The sequence below is a fragment of the Osmerus eperlanus genome, chromosome 3 (genome assembly GCF_963692335.1).
Source record: "Osmerus eperlanus chromosome 3, fOsmEpe2.1, whole genome shotgun sequence".
NCBI classification, from domain to species: domain Eukaryota; kingdom Metazoa; phylum Chordata; class Actinopteri; order Osmeriformes; family Osmeridae; genus Osmerus; species Osmerus eperlanus.
This window is the reverse complement of record NC_085020.1, coordinates 1341455-1361980: the sequence shown is the minus strand read 5'-3', so window position 1 is coordinate 1361980 and position 20526 is coordinate 1341455. Positions and strand designations below refer to the sequence as shown.

The window sequence follows — 20526 nt, the reverse complement described above, 5'->3', positions numbered from 1 at the left end:
AGCCAAGGACTTGTGGTGCGTGTTCATTTATTAGGCCTTGTTGGTGAGGCTCTGTGGACCACTATTGTTGCAGTGAGGGAGTTTTTTCTGAGGTACAAAACTCTTTTTTGTTTCCTTGCCTGCAGTGTGTTAACATCACAGGGGGAATGTAGCAGGACTGAATCCTTTTATTACATCTTTCCAAAGAGGTTTTGCGGAATTTCAAAAGTAATTGTTACACGATTCCAATACAATGTATGTCTTTACAATGCAAGGCAAACATTAAGTGTCAGATGTAGATTCAGAATAGTTGCATGATGCAATCATCTGTTACATTTACATTTAGTCATTTAGCAGACGCTCTTATCCAGAGCGACTTACAGTAAGTACAGGGACATTCCCCCGAGGCAAGTAGGGTGAAGTGCCTTGCCCAAGGACACAACGTCAGTTGGCACGGCCGGGAATCAAACTGGCAACATTCGGATTACTAGCCCGATTCCCTCACCGCTCAGCCAACTGACTCCCTCCCTGGTTACCTCATTCACATACTGTAACGTTATGATGGTTTGCCATACAATACCATAGGCACATCTTTGACTACTTACAGTAGTTAAATATAACTCTGTAACCGAAGCACCCAATATTCAACGCATAATCTCACGGTGTTCGAAACACGGAAAGCAAACAACTATCGGCTGCATAACGATAACAGATGGATGTATTTCAGTTGTGGTTCGTTCAAATGAGAAAATGCAATCAGTGCAGGGGGGCAATTGAGCGCGAGGAAAGATAGCCGCTGTCCACTGAAGCTGATCGGCTATCTGTTCATGTGCTATGCTGATGAGAACCAGGCTAGATGCAGTGCTATTGCTGTATCTGGAGTCGCAAAACACAGATCGGTTTGCGACTTATTTTTTTTATATGGTGAACATTGTAGCATAACTAACATAATTAAAAACCGTGGCAAAAAATATTTTAATATTCAAATCAAATATATGATTTCATACTACTTGTTTTTTTTAATAATGGTTTATATTTGATCTGATTCTATAATTGCCACCCTGAATAACTATTACGGTAAACCGTATTTTTGAAAAATCTCTCATTCAAACAAGTTTGTCATACATAGGCCTACCTAAGGTCAGGAAGCCGGCTGGCGTCTTAGTGGTCTGTCGCTGCAGCAGTCAGCTCTTCTAATAATCCTCCATTGTGTTCTCCGCCTCCGGTCCAGCTTTCATGCCCCAGACGTCGTGGTTCTCTCATAGTCTACCGACTCCTGTCTGTAGCTCTTCCCCCAGTTCCATTCAAACTTAACTGTACAACATGTCCACGCAGTAGCTTCAGACCGGACCCATGGATCATGGCACCCTCAAAGTGCAGCGAACAAACTAGTTAGCTCTAACTGCTGAACGGCGTTAGCTAGTTAGCTCTAACTGCTGAACGGCGTTAGCTAGTTAGCTCTAACTGCTGAACGGCGTTAGCTAGTTAGCTCTAACTGCTGAACGGCGTTAGCTAGTTAGCTCTAACTGCTGAACGGCGTTAGCTAGTTAGCTCTAACTGCTGAACGGCGTTAGCTAGTTAGCTCTAACTGCTGAACGGCGTTAGCTAGTTAGCTCTAACTGCTGAACGGCGTTAGCTAGTTAGCTCTAACTGCTGAACGGCGTTACAACTAAATCAAGCCCGTCATCCCTCCTGATAAACATGAACCCAACTCAATTTCAAATGTTCGCAGCCCGGAAAACGGTGGAAAGAAAGGATTGTTTCGCTTAAGTAACTACTTAGATATTTACTGCGTCCCGGACTAGCTAGCTATAGTTCGAACTACTGCAGTGACTTTTCTGGATGACTAGAACAGAGTGGAGCCAACTTCCGTTTTAACCACCGAACTGAACCAGACTTGTCTAGTTGCTCTAAACTAAGACCGAACCCTGGGTTGTGACGACGACGCCGTGACGTTTTAGACTTTGGCCAGCTAGCTAACGTTAGCGCCACTTTTCGCCACAAAAACTGAATAAAAATTGATCTAATCAGTAACTAACTAAATAATTCCTAAACCGTGCAACAGAACCTTACAGAAAGTAATAGCTACGCTTTCGGAACAAGACTACAAATAGGCCTAAAGTGGTTGACACGAACCAACTTACATTATCAAAGTAGCAGGGTTGGACAAGTGGAAATTAAGTGATGTTTGTACAGAGTAGCACAAATCGGATTTGTGGTATATTTATATAATAAAACACGGGTTTGGGCTAGTATTACTTGTGATGAATATGTTTTGGTGAGCAGGGCAACGTTCTAGTGGTGCCAGATGTGGACCGTGTTTGCTCTGCAAAGCTGCTGTAGTTCCCAGGGACAATCAGACAGGATGAGCAATTTTCTCAGAAGGTATACACAGCGTTGACACATGTGGGAAATATTCTCCAGACGTTTGTTCTCCCATAAGCCTGGTGATATGGGGACCAGTCTAGACACCTCTCCCTCTCTCTCTTCCTCTTTCTCCATCTCGTTTCATCTCTCTCTCTCTCTCTCTCTCTCTCTCTCTCTCTCTCTCTCTCTCTCTCTCTCTCCTCTCTCTCTCTCTCTCTCTCTCTCTCTCTCTCTCTCTCTCTCTCTGTCTCTCTCTCTGTCTCTCTCTCTCTCTCTCTCAGGAATTCTTTAATTCTTTCCCATCATTGTCTTAACATCTCCCACTAGGCCGTCTACAGCTCTTCTCATCCTTTCCTTCTCATCCATCTTTAATTCCCTTTACCTCCTCACCTCCTTCTCTTCACTTGCGCAACTCTGGCCCTCTTTCTACCCCTCCCTCCCTTTGCCCTACCCAGGCCCGTTTCCCTTAATCCCTCCCTCCCTCTGCCCTACCCCGGCCCTCCCTCCCTCTGTGGCTCTGCTGGTCCAGTCACACTAGATTGGGTAAAGCATGCGGTCTCTCCCTCCGTTCTCTAGGTCGGGTGTTTGCCATCTCTCTCCTCTCACCCTCTCTCATGCCTCCAGAATGACCAAAATATTTTGTTCTGGTCTGCGTGGTGCACACTTGTGGAATGCAGGATATTTTCATATCTCGTTTGTTTATCCAGTGAATCAATCACTCTCCACCTTGTTTTCAGTAGGGCCGGCCCAAGTGAAACATCCAATATGTGTTTAATGGAGTGATTTAGTGATGTCATGTCCTCTCAATCTCAAAGTTAGCATTGCCGTATTTGGAGTTTTTTGGGGGCAAAAACATTGCTGTTTATAACAGAATGGTATGTTATCGTTGGTCAGTTGTTGGGCTGTATTGTTGCAGTTGGGCGTGATGGAAAACATCATCCCTCCCTTCTCAGTCCCAGAGGTTTCCTCTCTTTGCCCTACCTCTGTGTGTCTGTGTTCATCCGTTCATCCCTGCTCCATCCATCTCCTTCACTCACTCTTTCATATGAGTTCTATTGGACAGAGAATATGGAATATATTGGAATAATCTTATGATCTACATTATAATCTTATATATATGTGTTAGAACCTCTCCTCTTGTGGTCTCCAAACTTAATCCACACTATAAATGATGTCCTGGACCTGTGTTCCTCTGAAGGACTCTGAGTGTGCTGCAGGCCCTGGAAGAGAACTATGAGGTGGACCTGGTGTACATCACAGAGAGGATCATCTCTGTCTCCTTCCCCTCGTCCGTGGAGGAGCAGAGCTACGCTGCCAACCTGCGGGAGGTGGCGTCCATGCTGCGCTCCAAACACGGAGAGAACTACCTGGTGAGACACGCCCGCGGCAACCTCGCTCACCAGCTTAGCGTGTGTTCTCATGCTCACATGCATGACCCGTAAAGACACACTCATGACCCGTAAAGACACACGCACTCATGACCCGTAAAGAGTAACACACGCTCATGCTTGTTTTGTGTCCTCTCCAGCTCTTCAATCTTAGTGAGAGACGATCTGACATCAGCCAGCTGAACCCAAAAGTAAGTTTGACAGTTTTAAATCTATGTCCGGCCCTCTCCTTCCCTCCTCTCCTCTCTTTTTCTCTCCTCCTCTACTCCCCTTCCCTTCTCTCTTCCTCTGTCCTCTCCTCATTCTCTCCTCTTGTCGTCTCCACATTTAATCTGCACCATCCCTCTCCTCTCTCCTCTCCCCTCACAGTAACCAGACACTATAAGTGACATCTGAGCACAGGACCAGACCGCAGTTTAAACGTCACCTGACCGCCTGTTTTCCTCCCCCTGACCTCTCTCCAGGTGCTGGACTTCGGCTGGCCAGACCACCATGCTCCTGCCCTGGATAAGATCTGCAGCATCTGTAAGGCCATGGACACCTGGCTGAGTGGAGACAGCCACAATGTGGTGGTCATACACAACAAGGTGTGTGACAGCACCGCCTGGAACTCAGAGCCTCTGACAGATGCAGGGCAGTTGATGTTTTCATTTAGCAGACACTTTAATCCTAATCATTGCACAGAGGGGGATTTGAACCTGTGACCTCTGAGACTGCTGTCAAATGCCCTACCACTAAGCTGTACCTATTTGGGTAGTATGTCTGGTACCTGGTACCTGTAGCTGTTGGAGCTGGTGTTAAGTGTGTGAGTGGTGCTGTGCTGGGACACCTGGCTGGAGAGAGGAGGCTGTGTGTGGAAACAGCAGGGGGCGTTCTCCAGCTGTGCTCTCCTCCATACCAACGTGTCTGTCTGGGAGAAATGTGGAGATATGGAGAGAGAGAGGCTGGGAGAGAGAGAGAGAGAGAGAGAGAGAGAGAGAGAGAGAGAGAGAGAGAGAGAGAGAGAGAGAGAGAGAGAGAGAGAGAGAGAGGGGGAGAGTGGCTGGGAAAGAGAGAGGGAGAGGGCGAGAGAGAGAGAGAGGGAGAGAAGCTGGGAGAGAGAGAGAGATGGATGGATAAAGACTGTGTCTTTGAGTCTTTCATAGCTGAAAGTAAACACATGAATATCACATGGGCTTTTTTAAAGAAAAAAGTAAAATGCTTTCATCAATACCACAAACTCGTTGAGGTTTCTCAAACGATCTGCAGTAGGTGATTTTATATCTTAAGCTTTAGAAGACATTTTAAGTATCGCCCTGCCGACCTGCGCTCATGCAAACACAGGAAACGACCATAAGGAGTTCCCTCCTCCCTCTCTTTCTTCGTCCAAAAACTTTCCCACCAAGAGGGAGCAAACAGAGCGTTGCTATAGCGACCACAGTTATTATTTTTTCCTGTGGAGAGTTGGGTTGGAGTAATGTTCTCTCAGGGTACTGGGAAGAGGTCATCATATTAGCACATGCTGCTAATATGCTGCTAAACGGGCCTTTCTGTACAGTACTTACAGTTTAAACCTAAAGCATCAATGTTCCCCGAGGTGCACATGATGTCTTGTTTCATTGTTTTACTTCTCCTCAGTCAGGGCTTGGGGAGGTGTTTTGTGTACAGGCCTGTGTATTGTAAAGGCTGTGTTGATGGAGGCCAGTAACAGAGCTGGCTGTTGTCGTCTCTCTCCCCAGGGCAACCGAGGAAGAACAGGAGTGGTAGTGGCAGCGTACATGCACTACAGCAACATATCAGCCAGGTGGGTACAGCACTGTACACACACACGCTAATACCTACGTCCTCTTTAGAAGAGCTCAGAGATGGTGGTTGAGGGTGAGGAGGGATGGAGAGAGGAAGAGAAGCCTGGAGCAGTGATGGTGTGGAGGGTGAGGAGGGATGGAGAGAGGAAGAGAAGCCTGGAGCAGTGATGGTGTGGAGGGTGGTGGGAGTAAAGCATGAGACAGGATTTGAAAAACAAGGACTTGAAAACATGAGGGGGTGTCTTGTTTTATCAGGAAGGGAGGGGGAGTCCAAATATGAGGAAACCAATCCCTCGGCAGGGCAGTACACAGAAACACAGATGATAAATCACAAGATCCATGTTATCAGATCACATTCCTTACTCCTGGTGGGTTAACTGTGCACTGACCGCTTCTGACAACAAACTTTACCACAGTGCATTTGCTCCGACCGTGATAAAATCACATGAAGCAGCTTTGGCTAACTGTTCACTTCCTAGGAAGATCAGAAGTTACAGTTTGAGCTTGATCGTGTGTGTCAGGGTGTGTGTTCTGACCGTGTGTGTGTGTTGCAGTGCTGACCAGGCCCTGGACAGGTTTGCTATGAAGAGGTTTTATGAAGACAAAGTGCTTCCTGTGGGTCAGCCTTCACAGAAAAGGTCAGATTCTCTCCTCCTCCGTCTTCCTGTTTCAGACGTCCTCGTAGCTCTCGGCTAGCCTGACGCTCCTGTCTCTATGTGTTTGTTTTATCGTATGCTCACATTCATATTATACACACTGACATTAAACTGTTTTGTTTAGTTAAAAAAAAAACCCCACCTCTACTCTCCTAATCTATTGCACTTCCACTATCTGGAGTTGTTTATAGAGGTCACTGATGAATATGATCTCTTCTTACTGTGTTCCCAATCAAGTAGCTTCCTCTCTCATTTCCTCACTTCACCAAACACAGTTTGTCCTATAATCCATCTGTTTAAACCTAACCCAGGCATCAGGATGGTGTTGCCTGTCAGCCAGGCTCAGGTGGGTTGTGTGGTCACGTCAGCCCCCTGTGCTGACTGGGTCCTGCTGTGCTCCGCAGGTATGTGCACTACTTCAGCGGACTGCTGTCCGGACACATCAAGATCAACAACAAGCCTTTGTTCCTGCATCATGTCATCATGCATGGCATCCCCAACTTTGAGTCTAAAGGAGGTGAGTTTCACCCTGAGACACGCGCTCATCCACTCATCTGTTTAAGACACGCGCTCATCCACTCATCAGGGTTTAAGTCTGAGCTTGGGTTTGTCCTTTCCACAGGCTGTAACCCCTTTCTCAAGATCTACCAGGCTATGCAGCCTGTCTACACATCTGGAATCTAGTAAGTTTGTCCCCCCGTGCAGACACTAACACACACAAACACAAATGCACACATGCATGTGTGTGCACACACATACACTCACTTCATTGGCAAATATCCCAAAACAACTCTTAACTTCTCAATAATAAGAGGACTATTCTTTTCCTCTATAACCCTAGCAACACACACACACACACACACACACCCTTGCCCTTCTGCCAGTGTACATTGTGTGCCTGCCACACGTTAGTGTGTTTAGCTAGCCTCCCCTGCCTCAGTTCTGGTTACCCTGGCATCAGATGTTATGATCGGTAGTCGTGTTATTAGTAACTGGAGAGCCAGTGAAATAAGCAGACAGGCATCTGCATGGACGCCCCGGGCTGTGCTGCTGGACCCCCACATCTTCCCAGGCTGGGGCAGGAAATGATGGATTATACAGCTTTATGCAGTCCTTTGAGCACAGAGGTGGGTAGGAATGCATGCTGATGGAGATGGGGATTGGTGGGGGGCATCTAGGATGTAGAATGGTGCACATGCAGGGCTGATAGGACCCCTTCCTTTCTCTCTCTCTCTCTCTCTCTCTCTCTCTCCCTCTCTCTCTCCCTCCCTCTCTCTCTCTCCTCTCTCTCTCTCTCTCTCTCTCTCTCTCTCTCTCTCTCTCTCTCTCTCTCTCTCTCTCTCTCTCTCTCTCTCTCTCTCTCTCTCTCTCTCTCTCTCTCTCTCTCTCTCTCTCTCATTCCCTTCCTGTCCTCGCTCTGAGCTCCATCTTCCTCTGACCACTCTCTCTCTCCATCCTTCAGAGTGGCACAGTGACACACCTTCAGAGGGCATTACCAGAGGGCATTACCAGAGGGCAGTACCAGAGGGCATTACCAGAGGGCAGTACCAGAGGGCATTAACAGAGGGCATTACCAGAGGGCATTACCAGAGGGCAGTACCAGAGGGCATTACCAGAGGGCAGTAACAGAGGGCAGTACCAGAGGGCATTACCAGAGGGCAGTACCAGAGGGCAGTACCAGAGGGCAGTACCAGAGGGCAGTAACAGAGGGCAGTACCAGAGGGCATTACCAGAGGGCAGTACCAGAGGGCAGAACCAGAGGGCAGTAACAGAGGGCAGTACCAGAGGGCAGTACCAGAGGGCATTACCAGAGGGCAGTACCAGAGGGCATTACCAGAGGGCAGTACCAGAGGGCAGTAACAGAGGGCAGTACCAGAGGGCAGTACCAGAGGGCAGTACCAGAGGTCGTAGGGTGTATCTGTGGTGCTGTTACTTCTCCTCAGCAGCAGGAGACGGCCTGTCAGGCTCTTCTGCTGAGGGCTCAAGGGGGCCTTTGCCAGTTTTGCGCCGTATGTCAGTTCATTCATGTACAGGACAACATGGACATGGGTCTGTTGAACCATGTTCTGTCTGAAGTAGTAAAAGCGTGTCAGGTGACCCTCCTGTGAATACAGCCCTCCCTCATCCCCCTCTCTCACATGCAGCCTATTACTGCTCTCCCTTTGATCACCCTCCTCCAGGGAGAGCAGCGGTCAGACAGTAATACCAGGATGACCCTGGTCCTCACAGCAGACCACAGACACATCGCCAGTCAGCCGTCAGAGTGGCTGGGCAGACTCTGTTAACATCCTCTGATCTGGGGCTCTGTGCTCACCAGGGATGTTGATGTGAGTCATGTGATGCAGGGATAAGGTGCAGTGAGGTATATCCCAGTAAACGGGAAGGGGTTTTTCCCTAATGGACGAGAGCGGCTTGAGAGAGACGTTTGACTGCCACACCTAAGGAACTAGCTAATACTAACCCTGCTAATACTAACCCTGCTAATACTAACCCTAAACCTCGCTTCATACTGTATGACTGGATGTTGTTGGAGGGCAGTGCAGGGTTTCACAAACTGTATCTCTGACTCTGAGTTCTAAATACCTGGTGTATATCTGAATCCCACTCATGTATAAATGGTGATTGTCCTCCACCCTGACGGCTTGTGTTCCTTCTGGCAGCAACGTGCAGGGAGACAGTCAGACCAGCATCTGCATCACCATCGAGCCAGGGCTCATGTTGAAGGGAGACATCTTGGTGAGTACCCCTCCACCCTCTTCCACCCTACAGCACCTGCAGTGTGAGGCAGGAGGCTGTGGAGGTGAGGCTGGCTGGAGCCTTGTGCGTGATGCTGGAGAGTCCTGATGGATCCACCTCCCTTGTTTGGGCTTTTAAACATGTTTGTCCCATAATATTTAATAACTGCCATTCATAAAAGATACAGAGCCGTAACTATTGGGAGGGGAGGACAGTTGGCCGGTGGCCGAGCTTGGTTTTATGGCCTCGTCAGCACACAGTGTGCCAGCTGTAAAACATCCTGTCCACATGAGCATGGGCTGGACTTCTTTTCCGAGAGAAGGCTGGAATGATGATTTGTAATTAAACTTGTCCGGTTTTTAAAAAGTACCTGCAGACACACTAACTCATATCATCAGCGTTAAACAGCCATCCTGAGGTGTTCCCCAGCAAAGCTGACTCTATAGACACCCACCTGAGGTGTTCCCCAGCAGAGCTGACTCTATAGACACGCACCTGAGGTGTTCCCCAGCAGAGCTGACTCTATAGACACGCACCTGAGGTGTTCCCCAGCAAAGCTGACTCTATTCTCGATTCTCCAGGAATCCTTTTTGACACTGACTGACAATTTCGAACATCTCCCTCAAATATGGTCATGTTTGATCAGAATGTTTTTAATATATTTTTTTCAACCTTTCAAAAACAATCCTAACCTTGGTAAAAAAAATCTAACATCTAACATTGTTCCCCAAATTATATTTTCAAACTTTTGAAACTTTTTTCAAAATGTAAAAAAAAAAGAAATTCTAACATTGTTCCCCAATGTTTTCTCGACCTTACAAAACGTTTTTTTTTAAACAAAAACGATGTACTCCTGAAAGTACAGGGGAGGAAGCTGTAGTCTGACTGGGTTCAAACCTGAGTTGTGGTTGTGTGTGTGTGTGTGTTCTCCCTGCAGCTGAAGTGCTATCACAAGCGCTTCAGAAGCCCCTCCAGAGACGTGGTGTTCAGGGTGCAGTTCCACACCTGTGCCGTCCACGACCTGGCCGTCGTGTTCGGGAAGGACGAGCTGGACCAGACCTTCAAGGGTAGGAGCTTCTTCAGCTGTTACAACCCTCTACTATAAATTATAACTTCTAAGTTATACTAAGATCAACATCTTTAATCTCTTTGAAACCCCAACATGATAAATACCAGTTGATTTTCAGCACCTCTGCATCGTTCTCATGTTTCTGTGTTTGTCTCAGATGAGCGATTCCCAGAATATGGAAAAGTGGAGTTTGTGTTTTCCTTCGGGCCGGAGAAAATACACGGTAAGCATCCAGGTATCTACACCACCGCCGCCATCTTGGAAACCCTGTGACCCCCCCAGCAGCAAGGTCGATGTTCCCTCCATGACCTCTGACCCCACTGTCTGTGTTTGCCCTCAGGGATGAACCACCTGGAGAACGGGCCCAGCGTCTCTGTAGACTACAATACCCAGGATCCTCTGATTCGCTGGGACTCCTACGACAACGTCAACCAGACCTGTGAGGACCCTTTGGACGGTGAGTGGAGGCCTGGCCTTTCATAGGTCGACTGGGGGGTTAGAGGTGGAGGCTATTGGTCAGCTATTCTGGAGAACTCACTCACGCACACACTCAACCCCCAGAGTTAGGTTGACCTCACATACCCTCCTAACTTGTAAAGTTCACAAGGTGTTTAATGACTTCTCAGAACCCCCACAACCTTTTGGTCCACCTAATTTCAAATGTCCAGGAGCAACAAACACCACTGTTAGGTTACACACATACACACACAAACAGCATTCTCCAAAACATGGTCCTGCTCAGACCACAGACACACACGTCCATGTGAGATCCCTGCAGGCTGGCTGCTCCTCAGAGGACACCTGCTATGGAGAGCTGTGAGCGTGACAGCGCTGAGATCCAATCAGCTCTGACAGAGTTTACAGAGTCTTCTCACTCTCATCTGCCCCATCTCTCTCAACACAGGGGTCACACGCAGGTCAGAAATCACCAGAGTTATGTGACTGGGATTTGGAATGCCAGCATGTCCCAGAGTGAACACACACTGTCTTGAGTGTGTAGTGTGTTTCTCTAAGTGTGAAAGAGCCTGCCTTCAGAACAGTTTGTGCTGAGTTTTGGGTGTGTTCTCAGAAATCTGTCCTTGGAGATAAGACTGGGATCACAGTGGTTTGTTGGTAAACACCACAGCTCTGAACATGGCAGAGTGAGTTCAGTTCCTGTCAGATGAACCCTGATGCGAGAGCCAGATGTGGTTTCTAGTGTTGAAGACTGATCTGGTTGATCAAATGTTTGTGTGTATCAGCTGGTTATGTCACTCTCTTCATGTTGTAATCTCCTAGTCCTTGAGCTACTGTGAAAAGAGGAGGCTTTGACAGCCCACTAATCTTAAACTGTTAAGAAAGCATTAGGACTGAACTGTTCGGCACATCACAACCATATCATAGGGCTTGTATCCTGCTGCCCTATCAGTGCCCAAATAGCACTGATACAGATACCGGACAGATCTAGATCCTCTATTTGGACACTTTTTCTCTGTGTTGACTGAACAGTTTGAGATATAACGTGTCGTGACCGGCCTTTAGCAGTCAGAACTCTCCGGAGCCAACTGGGTGACCATGATGAAGGTGTGAGGATAACCGTCAACCAAAAATCCCTCGTAAACTTGACGTCTGAAACATGTTAATGGCGGAGAGTAAACAATGTCTGCCTGGTTGCGTTGGTGTGGTTGTGTGTGCGGTGGGTGACCAGAGGAACGGCAGGAGGCCCAGAGTGTGGAGGGACAAGGCTCTGCAGCCTTCCCCAGCACAGAGACACATTCCTGGGCCGGCCACAAGCCCTGGACACAACATTCCTCATGTAGAAGGATGGTCACAATCTGACCAAACTGACATAAAACATTCTCTAAATGGAAACGGGAGAGAGAGAGAGCACACCAGGAACAACGTGGACTGTGTGTGTTTGGGATTTAACACAGTGACTGAAGAAGTCACTTCCCATAACAAGCTCTTGTAAACATGACTAGGAAGAACAGTCCATCTGAACAACTCCATACAAACATACCTATTGGACGTTTGCTCCGTATAAATGTGTGTATCTGTTGAGTGTCCGAGAGGTGAAGTGTTTTGAGTATGTTTGCCGTTGCTTTTCTTGGAGGGATGGAGGAGCACAGGATTGTCTTTTATCACTGGCCGTAAACTGTCTAGCCCATCCCATCACCTGCTTTAAATAGGGCCTGCAGAAATAGCATGAGGTGTCAACATCTCCAGATCTCTCTTCCAGAAGATTCTCACTTTGTGTGTGTCTCACTGTGTGTGTGTCCTCTCCTGACCTTAGAGTGTGAGTGTGTGTGTGTGTTGACGTAAATAACATTAATTCACTCAAGACACATAATGGTAGATCTGCACGTACACAGACGCATCATCCCCTCTGACGAGGCTCGTCCATGGAGCCCAGACATACAGCCTTCCCTGCCCTTGTCTCTGTCCCTGCCTCTGCCCCTGCCTCTGTCCCTGTCTCTGCCCGTGCCTCTGTCCCTGTCTCTGCCTCTGCCCCTGTCTCTGCCCCTGTCTCTGCTCCTGCCTCTGTCCCTGCCTCTGCACCTGCCTCTGTCCCTGCCTCTGCCCCTGCCTCCGCCCCTGTCTCTGCCCCTGCCTCCGCCCCTGCCTTTGCCCCTGCCTTTGCCCCTGCTTCTGCCAGCAGCGCCTGGTGTCTTCTGCTCATGTCCAGCGTGCTCCTTGCAGGCGGTCGGTGTGGTTGTGGGGCTCTGCCTGCCTGGCTCCATCTTGAACGGAGGCTGCTGCAGCGGGCGAGCGTTTGCGGTAATGGCAGGAGAGTTCTGGCTTTCCAGGAAACTGGAGTGTTTGCATTTCCACTGTAATCAAGTGTGTTCTCTCCCAGCTCCAGACTCTTTAGTCGCTGAGAAGGCAATTATCTCCTCCAGCTGAATGGCTTCCAGAGCAGACGAGAAAGTCTAAGATTTATATCTTTACAATAGTAGTTGGAGGCGTAATTGTGATGAGTGGATTACTGTCGCACTTTGGCTTAAGTGAAGTCGTTTTTGCTACAGGGAGTTTTGTCAGGATTAGGGTTGAAAGATTTTTCCAGAGGAAAAAAATGGTCATTTATAGACCTTCTAGAATGAACTGTGCAGACTTGGTCAGAGTAAAGAAGTCCTCTATCCGCTCGTCTTCAACCTTCACTTCTATCAGCAAACAAACATCTGTTTCACCACAGCATGTGTGGCCGTCTGCCCAAGGACCTGTCTGTCAGAGGAACCATCCCTGATCCTGTCACCTTGACAACCTCACCAGCCGACCAGACAGTCAGCTGGCTAGCAACCCGGCTAACTCCGTCTCTAGTTCTCAGTCCAGGTCCTGTTGAGGTCCTTTTGAGGTCCTGTTGAGGTTACTGTTGCAGCCAGATTACTTTCTCTGACCTGGACAATTAGTCTCAGATCAGCAGCTGCTGAATCTGAGGTGAGTCCCCTGAACCAGCTGAGGAGCTGCAGGGGTCGGAGGTCAGCGGGGTCACCAGGGGTCATTTAAAGGGACGTTTGAGCAGTCAGCGTTCCCATTTCTGTCTGGTGCCCGTCCCCAGACATGTTCAGAATAGTTGTTGGGGCGAGGTGTTGGGTGTTACAGGGGTGCAGCTCTGTAGTGGTGCCCAGATACTAGTCTGATCAAGACACCCAGCCGTATAGCAGACAGACAACCTTTTAGTGGTGAAGACACTTCTACAGGCTCTAACTGGATTCTCATACACTTTTTCCTTTACAAACATAACTTATGGAGTCTCAAAAACATCTTGCGCAATTTCAAAAGGCTATTATGCAGGCTGTCTCTCTGCTCCTACACACACAGGAGTTAAAGCCCGACCCTCCCAATCCACTGTGAAGCTCCTTTGTGCAGTGTGTGACAGGAGGGGGAGTGACCGAGTGTGTGTGCGCGTGTGTGCGCTCGCAGTGGTGTTGTGTGTGTTGTGTGTGTTCCTGGGCTCCGCTCAGACACAGCAGAGTGGCTGGTCAGCAGAGTGTCGGGTGTGAGGTAGAGAGACAGGGAAGAGCTTCTGGAGACAGTGACGAGCCGCTGCCAGCTGAGGTGTTCACCAACAAGTGAGTATGAAACAGCAGACTTGATAGAGGCTGAAGTTTACGAGTCGGAACTTAACTTTGGACCTCACATGACCACGATCTAAATTAATTATTGACATCGGTTTTCTCATTTGACCAAATGTTACACCTGATTTGTGAGTTTTATTTGTGTGGAGTAGCAAGGAAGGAATCTGCTGGTTTGGACTTTTGTGACTTTTAGAGAGAAAGTGAGCTATCCTCACTAACTCTAAATGGTTGAATGCCGTTGGTCATGTTTGTGTTGAGACATACTGAAGTTTTACAGTCCAAGGTTACAATGTCAGCACTACTGTGGCTGTGTATTAGACAAGCAGCCCTCACATCAGCATGTGTCTGTTGGTCTGTCGGTTGTGTGTAGTTGTGGAGTGTGTGTGTGTGTGTGTTTAGCGTGCACCTGAGAGTTTATGTTTGCACTCCTCTCTCAAAGTTGTGTGTTTCAGCTCATGTTTGTTGCCCATGTTCCCATGCCCATGCCTTGACGTTACTCAACTTTCCAGCCTGGAAACTGTTCCGTTACGCAAAGAGCAATTTTCTTCTCCTCAAACTGATTACATCCCTTCAGTAGTGTCTTGCAAGCACGCGCCGTCTTCCTCCCAGGACACAGAGGTGAGGTGTGTGTGTGTTCCTCCCAGGACACAGGTGAGGTGTGTGTGTTCCTCCCAGGACGGTCTGTGTTGGAAACAGATCCCAGCTCGGCCTGTGTGGGGCTTTGGGGATTACGTTGCTTTGACTCAACACTCAGACGCTTCATGTTGTGTATGAGCAGGAGGCTGCAGGATGGTCCTGCTAGGTGTAGAGGCATGAGAGATAACAGCCTAGTATACATGTCTGACTGCTGTCCCTGTTGCAACCCTGTTAGTGGCCTGAAAAGAGGTTCTGGCTGCTTCTGAGCATCGAGACTGTTACAGAACGTAGTTTGACAGTTTTGAACACTCACAGTTCAGGAAGACGCTCCACAAATCATCAATATTACAACGTGACATGTAAAGATATTTGTCCTAATATGTATTGATGGGAAAACTAACTTGAATGACACAGTTTTCATAATTTCTCAATTACTTCTCTATCGATTAGATTTTTTGTGGGAATGTGTGCTCAATGTTTTTGACACACACATGCTGGTGTGTGAATGGCTCACATGAACGGCTAGCGTGTGAACACTAACGTGTGTGTAGGACAGGTCTTCAGCCCTCTCTCCTCACAGCTTGCATCCAGCTGTTGTCCAGACCATCTCTCTCACTGTCCCCCTCTCTCGCGCTCTCTCTCCCCCCTCTCAGCTGTTTGGCTGCCGGGCTAACAGTGTTTGTCTTAGGGCTTAACAAGGGCTGGGAAGCAGGCGTAGGAGGAGGAGAGGAGGGCAGGCTGGAGGCTGCCTGCTCTTTATGAGACCCTGTCCTCCTGTTTCCTACTACGGCCCCTGTCTGTCCCCCTGCACGGGTCAGCTAGCCTGCTGAAGACCCGCCTGGCCAGGCAGCATGGTTCAGCTAGCCTGCTGTAGACCCGCCTGGCCAGGCAGCATGGTTCAGCTAGCCTGCTGAAGACCCGCCTGGCCAGGCAGCATGGTTCAGCTAGCCTGCTGAAGACCCGCCTGGCCAGGCAGCATGGTTCAGCTAGCCTGCTGTAGACCCGCCTGGCCAGGCAGCATGGTTCAGCTAGCCTGCTGAAGACCCGCCTGGCCAGGCAGCATGGTTCAGCTAGCCTGCTGAAGACCCGCCTGGCCAGGCAGCATGGTTCAGCTAGCCTGCTGAAGACCCGCCTGGCCAGGCAGCATGGTTCAGCTAGCCTGCTGAAGACCCGCCTGGCCAGGCAGCATGGTTCAGCTAGCCTGCTGAAGACCCGCCTGGCCAGGCAGCATGGTTCAGCTAGCCTGCTGAAGACCCGCCTGGCCAGGCAGCATGGTTCAGCTAGCCTGCTGAAGACCCGCCTGGCCAGGCAGCATGGTTCAGCTAGCCTGCTGAAGACCCGCCTGGCCAGGCAGCATGGTTCAGCTAGCCTGCTGATGACCCGCCTGGCCAGGCAGCACGGGTGGACATGGGGACTGATGTTTACAAGGGAGAACCTTTCATGTGACTCTGACACTCACGCACTCACAGAGGGATGTGCACCAACGAGTAGACACACATGCACACACACACACACACATGCCCACACACAGACCCAACGCCAACAAGGACACCCTGGGACCAGAACACCTACACATGCTAGTCCAGTAGATGACAAACACCACGTCCAAATGTTATGCAATACACAACTGTGGCATACAGAGAACTATTCTGTAGAGCTATAGATCTACTCAAAATACTTTTTCTACAGCAGACTACAGTGTGTACTAAACCTGAGAGTTTGTTGTTTGTGTTTACAGTGAGGGCTGGGGTCTAGACCAAGACAAAAGAAAATGCTGATTCACTGTCCAGCAGCATGGCCTTCTGGGCCCTCTCTCAGCTGCGCCCAATCAGGTCCTTTGGAACTGCTTAATGACCGTCCTGTGATGTTGCTGGAGTAATGAGGCTCCGGTCGGGCTCCATTTTTAGACACCAGGAAGGAAATGGGGACATTGTTTGCTTGAGTGATATTGGGATTGTTGTTATTGGGAAGTTGTGTTTTGGTGTGACAGGAGAGTTCTGTATGTGTAGATAATGGATTTCTGGTGGTTGAAAATGTTTAGCAACTCTCTTTTGGTTCTTTTCTGTGGGTGTTGGGTAGACTGTGTGTTTCGTCTCTGCAAACTCAGTCGATCTTCATCTCCAACATTTCTCTCGTCTGCTAGTTTGAGCACTTTGCCGCAGACAGTTTGGAAACGCAAAACCTGCTTCAAATGATAAAGAACGGATTTGTATCCAGAGTCTATAAAGACTCTAATTGATTTGAACAGGATTTGAAGGGCTGGAGGTCTGTGAAGAGGGTGTGTGTACAGCCTGGTCTTCTGTGGTACCGCGGGAACGAGGATCCAGCCGTGGTCCCTGGGTCGTCTCCAGACCCCAGCCAGCCACAGCCAGACGATCACAGCTGCACCTCACTAGGGCCTCGGCCTGGGCACAGCTTGGAGCACAGCGGTGCTTGATTGCTTTTCCTGAGCCACTCCATCAGGCTGAAACCCTAGATCTGTGTAGATGGACTCTTTGGGCTATGACGTGTGTGTGATGCCACGTGTGTGTGTGTGTGTGTGTCTCAGGGCCATCCTCCAAGTGCTAAATGGATGTGTACATGCACATATCACCAGGCTGTTGGTGAGATATATAAAATTATCTGATCTCCAAGATCACTGCTTAACTCTCATGTGGTTTTCTTCTCATGAGTGGACCCCTCCTCCCCAGCCCCCACATGACGTCTCATGGATTAAGGTTGGGAGCCGAGTCTCCATGGAGACTCTCTTTAAGATACTGGAGATGATGGTGTGACAACAGCTATCTGGCCAGGGTGTTTACATACAAAACGATCCAACCGGAATTATTCAGGCCATGAATCTCAGCATGGCCACCTGGCCTCTATGTTGAGCCTACCTGTGTTGGGCAGTACTTTTCCACTCTGCTGATACACACTCTTCTCTGTGCTGGCTCATAGACATCTAAAAGCCTCTGATGTATATTTAATGTCTCCCATGTTAAAAGCCTCTATTAGTAGGGCCCTGTACTTAAAGTTCAATAAGTACTTCCATTGAGTGTTATTGGCTGGGAAGGAGCATGTCGATGAGCTTGCTCAGCAGAGAGCAGAGTAAGAGCTGTCACAAGCACCAGATATACAGCTCTCCTGGACCAGTATCTCTCTCTCTAGAGGAATCCAACCACTCAGCTTTGATAGGATTCCTGGTATTGCCCCCAAATGGAGGGCATCGAGCTATCTATCAAACACTATGTTGCGACCTTGTCGAAAAATCTCCACATTTAGGACAGTTTGTTTTCCTTTCTGACGCTAGAAAACTAGACAGCTCAGTCGAGGAAACAAATCCTTCGTCTAAAATAATCAACAAGGTGAAGGAAGTGAGTTCCTGGTTCAGCGTGTCCCTGAGTGCCAGAGGAGAAGCGCTGCACTGCAGCAGCTCCCAGGCTGCAGACGGCCCTCAAGGCCAAGGCAAGGGTTCAGCCCTCCACCCTAACGAGGAGCCAGCCTGCAAGGCAAGGGTTCAGCCCTCCACCCTAACGAGGAGCCAGCCTGCAAGGCAAGGGTTCAGCCCTCCACCCTAACGAGGAGCCAGCCTGCAAGGCAAGGGTTCAGCCCTCCACCCTAACGAGGAGCCAGCCTGCAAGGCAAGGGTTCAGCCCTCCACCCTAACGAGGAGCCAGCCTGCAAGGCAAGGGTTCAGCCCTCCACCCTAACGAGGAGCCAGCCTGCAAGGCAAGGGTTCAGCCCTCCACCCTAACGAGGAGCCAGCCTGCAAGGCAAGGGTTCAGCCCTCCACCCTAACGAGGAGCCAGCCTGCAAGGCAAGGGTTCAGCCCTCCACCCTAACGAGGAGCCAGCCTGCAAGGCAAGGGTTCAGCCCTCCACCCTAACGAGGAGCCAGCCTGCAAGGCAAGGGTTCAGCCCTCCACCCTAACGAGGAGCCAGCCTGCAAGGCAAGGGTTCAGCCCTCCACCCTAACGAGGAGCCAGCCTGCAAGGCAAGGGTTCAGCCCTCCACCCTAACGAGGAGCCAGCCTGCAAGGCAAGGGTTCAGCCCTCCACCCTAACGAGGAGCCAGCCTGCAAGGCAAGGGTTCAGCCCTCCACCCTAACGAGGAGCCAGCCTGCAAGGCAAGGGTTCAGCCCTCCACCCTAACGAGGAGCCAGCCTGCAAGGCAAGGGTTCAGCCCTCCACCCTAACGAGGAGCCAGCCTGCTGGAGCTGCCCAGGGAGCTGCCTTGTCCTCAACACCTCACTTGTGGTTTTAATAGTCTCCCAGGTCCTGTCTCACTTTCCTTTCTCAGAAACACACACTCCTAGTGGAGGACGGTGTTAGCGGTGTCTCAGAAACACACACTCCTAGTGGAGGACGGTGTTAGCAGTGTCTCAGAAACACACACTCCTAGTGGAGGACGGTGTTAGCGGTGTTGTATTCGGTGTGTGTGTGTGTGTGTTGTGGTGGAATGCTTGAAGCGTTGAGTGCATGTACTGTAAACACACTCACCCTCTCACTCACTCATCCAGTCATCCTCACCCCAGGCGTCACCCGCCCCCCTCACCCCCTAGCCAGGGGGGGAAGGTCTCTCCCCAGGAGCAGGATACCAGAGACGGGTACTTCCTCTATAAAGTATAAATATATGGCCGTCGGGGTTAAAGAGTGGCGGGGGAGAGGTCAGAGGTCAGAGAGAGAGAGCGAGAGAGCATCTGGTGGACAGCCTGGCAAAACAGCCTCCAGACCTTCCTGTGGTTAGAAATGGGATCGACTGAGATGGGATATGTTTTGTATTCAAATGAGAAAGTGGTTTGTTAAATGTTATTTTCTGTCTTGTGCGAGTAGTTTAACAGCAGTGGCTTTAGGAATCATCAACAGAATGTGCACACACACACTCACTCACTCACACACTCATTCTCTCTCACACACACACACACACACAGAGGAGAATGTGGTGACAAATTGTTTACAACTGACAGGGTAAATACCACAGCACACTCTCACTCTTACCATCCAGTGAGTTGGGCTGAGAGGAGAGTATGAGTGTGTGTGTGTGTGTGTGTCTGTGTGTGTGTGTCTGTGTGTGTGTGTGTGTCTCTGTGTGTGTGTGTGTGTGTGTGTGTCTGTGTGTGTGTGTGTGTGTCACAACAGGGGTTCACCTCCCGCAGACTGCAACAAACACACTAACAGCTGTAAACTATTCACATAGACATGCATGAATGAATGCACATATACACACACACACACCTATCAACATACATAAACAGCCCTGTATTCACACACACAGCATAGGACACTGAGACACCAACTAAACAGTAGCATCTGGAAAGTCAGATGTCGTAAGATACCATAAAAACCTGTGAAGGTGTTGGTTAGCGTTTAGAATTCCATCCTCTTTGAGATCTGGTCTCAGCTGAGACTTTTTTTAACCACACACACACACACACACATTCAAGTTGAGCTGGGTAATCAAGACAGAAATACAGCTGCTGGGATGATGTAGGGGTCTAGAATAGAGATGTTGCTCATAAACATCATTAATAGCATCATGATCTCCTTGTACTAGTTCCCCCCTCAGGTCCAGCTGGTAAACACCTGATTCTGGCTTGGCTGCAGACTGGGTTGTTTTACCCTGTCTGGTAAACACAAACCGTGCCTCCACTCTGACCACTGAAACACTTAAAACTACAATACCCACTCCTGATCCTTGATCTGCCGCTGGACTTTCTACACACACTGTTCACATGTCACTTTCAGTCACTTTGTCTTGATTTGTCTGAATATCTCCTCCTGCGACACAATCTTTCAGCAGGACCAGATGCCTTATGTTCTGCTGCTATCAGCCTGACATTGTGTGTGTGTGTGTGTGTGGTGTGGGCTGTGTTCTGACT

General features: G+C 49.3%; 1 protein-coding gene across 5 annotated transcripts in view; it reads left to right on the top strand.

Moving 5' to 3' along the window:
- The window catches only part of tns1b (tensin 1b), a 52456-nt gene that overhangs the window by 5961 nt on the left and 25969 nt on the right, over positions 1-20526 (top strand). For 4 of the 5 annotated variants that reach the window (XM_062456356.1, XM_062456355.1, XM_062456354.1 and 1 more), the window contains exons 3-13: positions 3545-3716; positions 3875-3925; positions 4199-4321; positions 5453-5517; positions 6073-6156; positions 6579-6691; positions 6797-6857; positions 8835-8910; positions 9848-9977; positions 10137-10214; positions 10320-10436. In XM_062456356.1, the coding sequence (XP_062312340.1) occupies positions 3545-3716; positions 3875-3925; positions 4199-4321; positions 5453-5517; positions 6073-6156; positions 6579-6691; positions 6797-6857; positions 8835-8910; positions 9848-9977; positions 10137-10214; positions 10320-10436 (1070 nt within the window). The remainder of the gene's footprint in view (positions 1-3544; positions 3717-3874; positions 3926-4198; positions 4322-5452; positions 5518-6072; positions 6157-6578; positions 6692-6796; positions 6858-8834; positions 8911-9847; positions 9978-10136; positions 10215-10319; positions 10437-20526) is intronic. The other variant, XM_062456353.1, reaches the window with a different exon arrangement.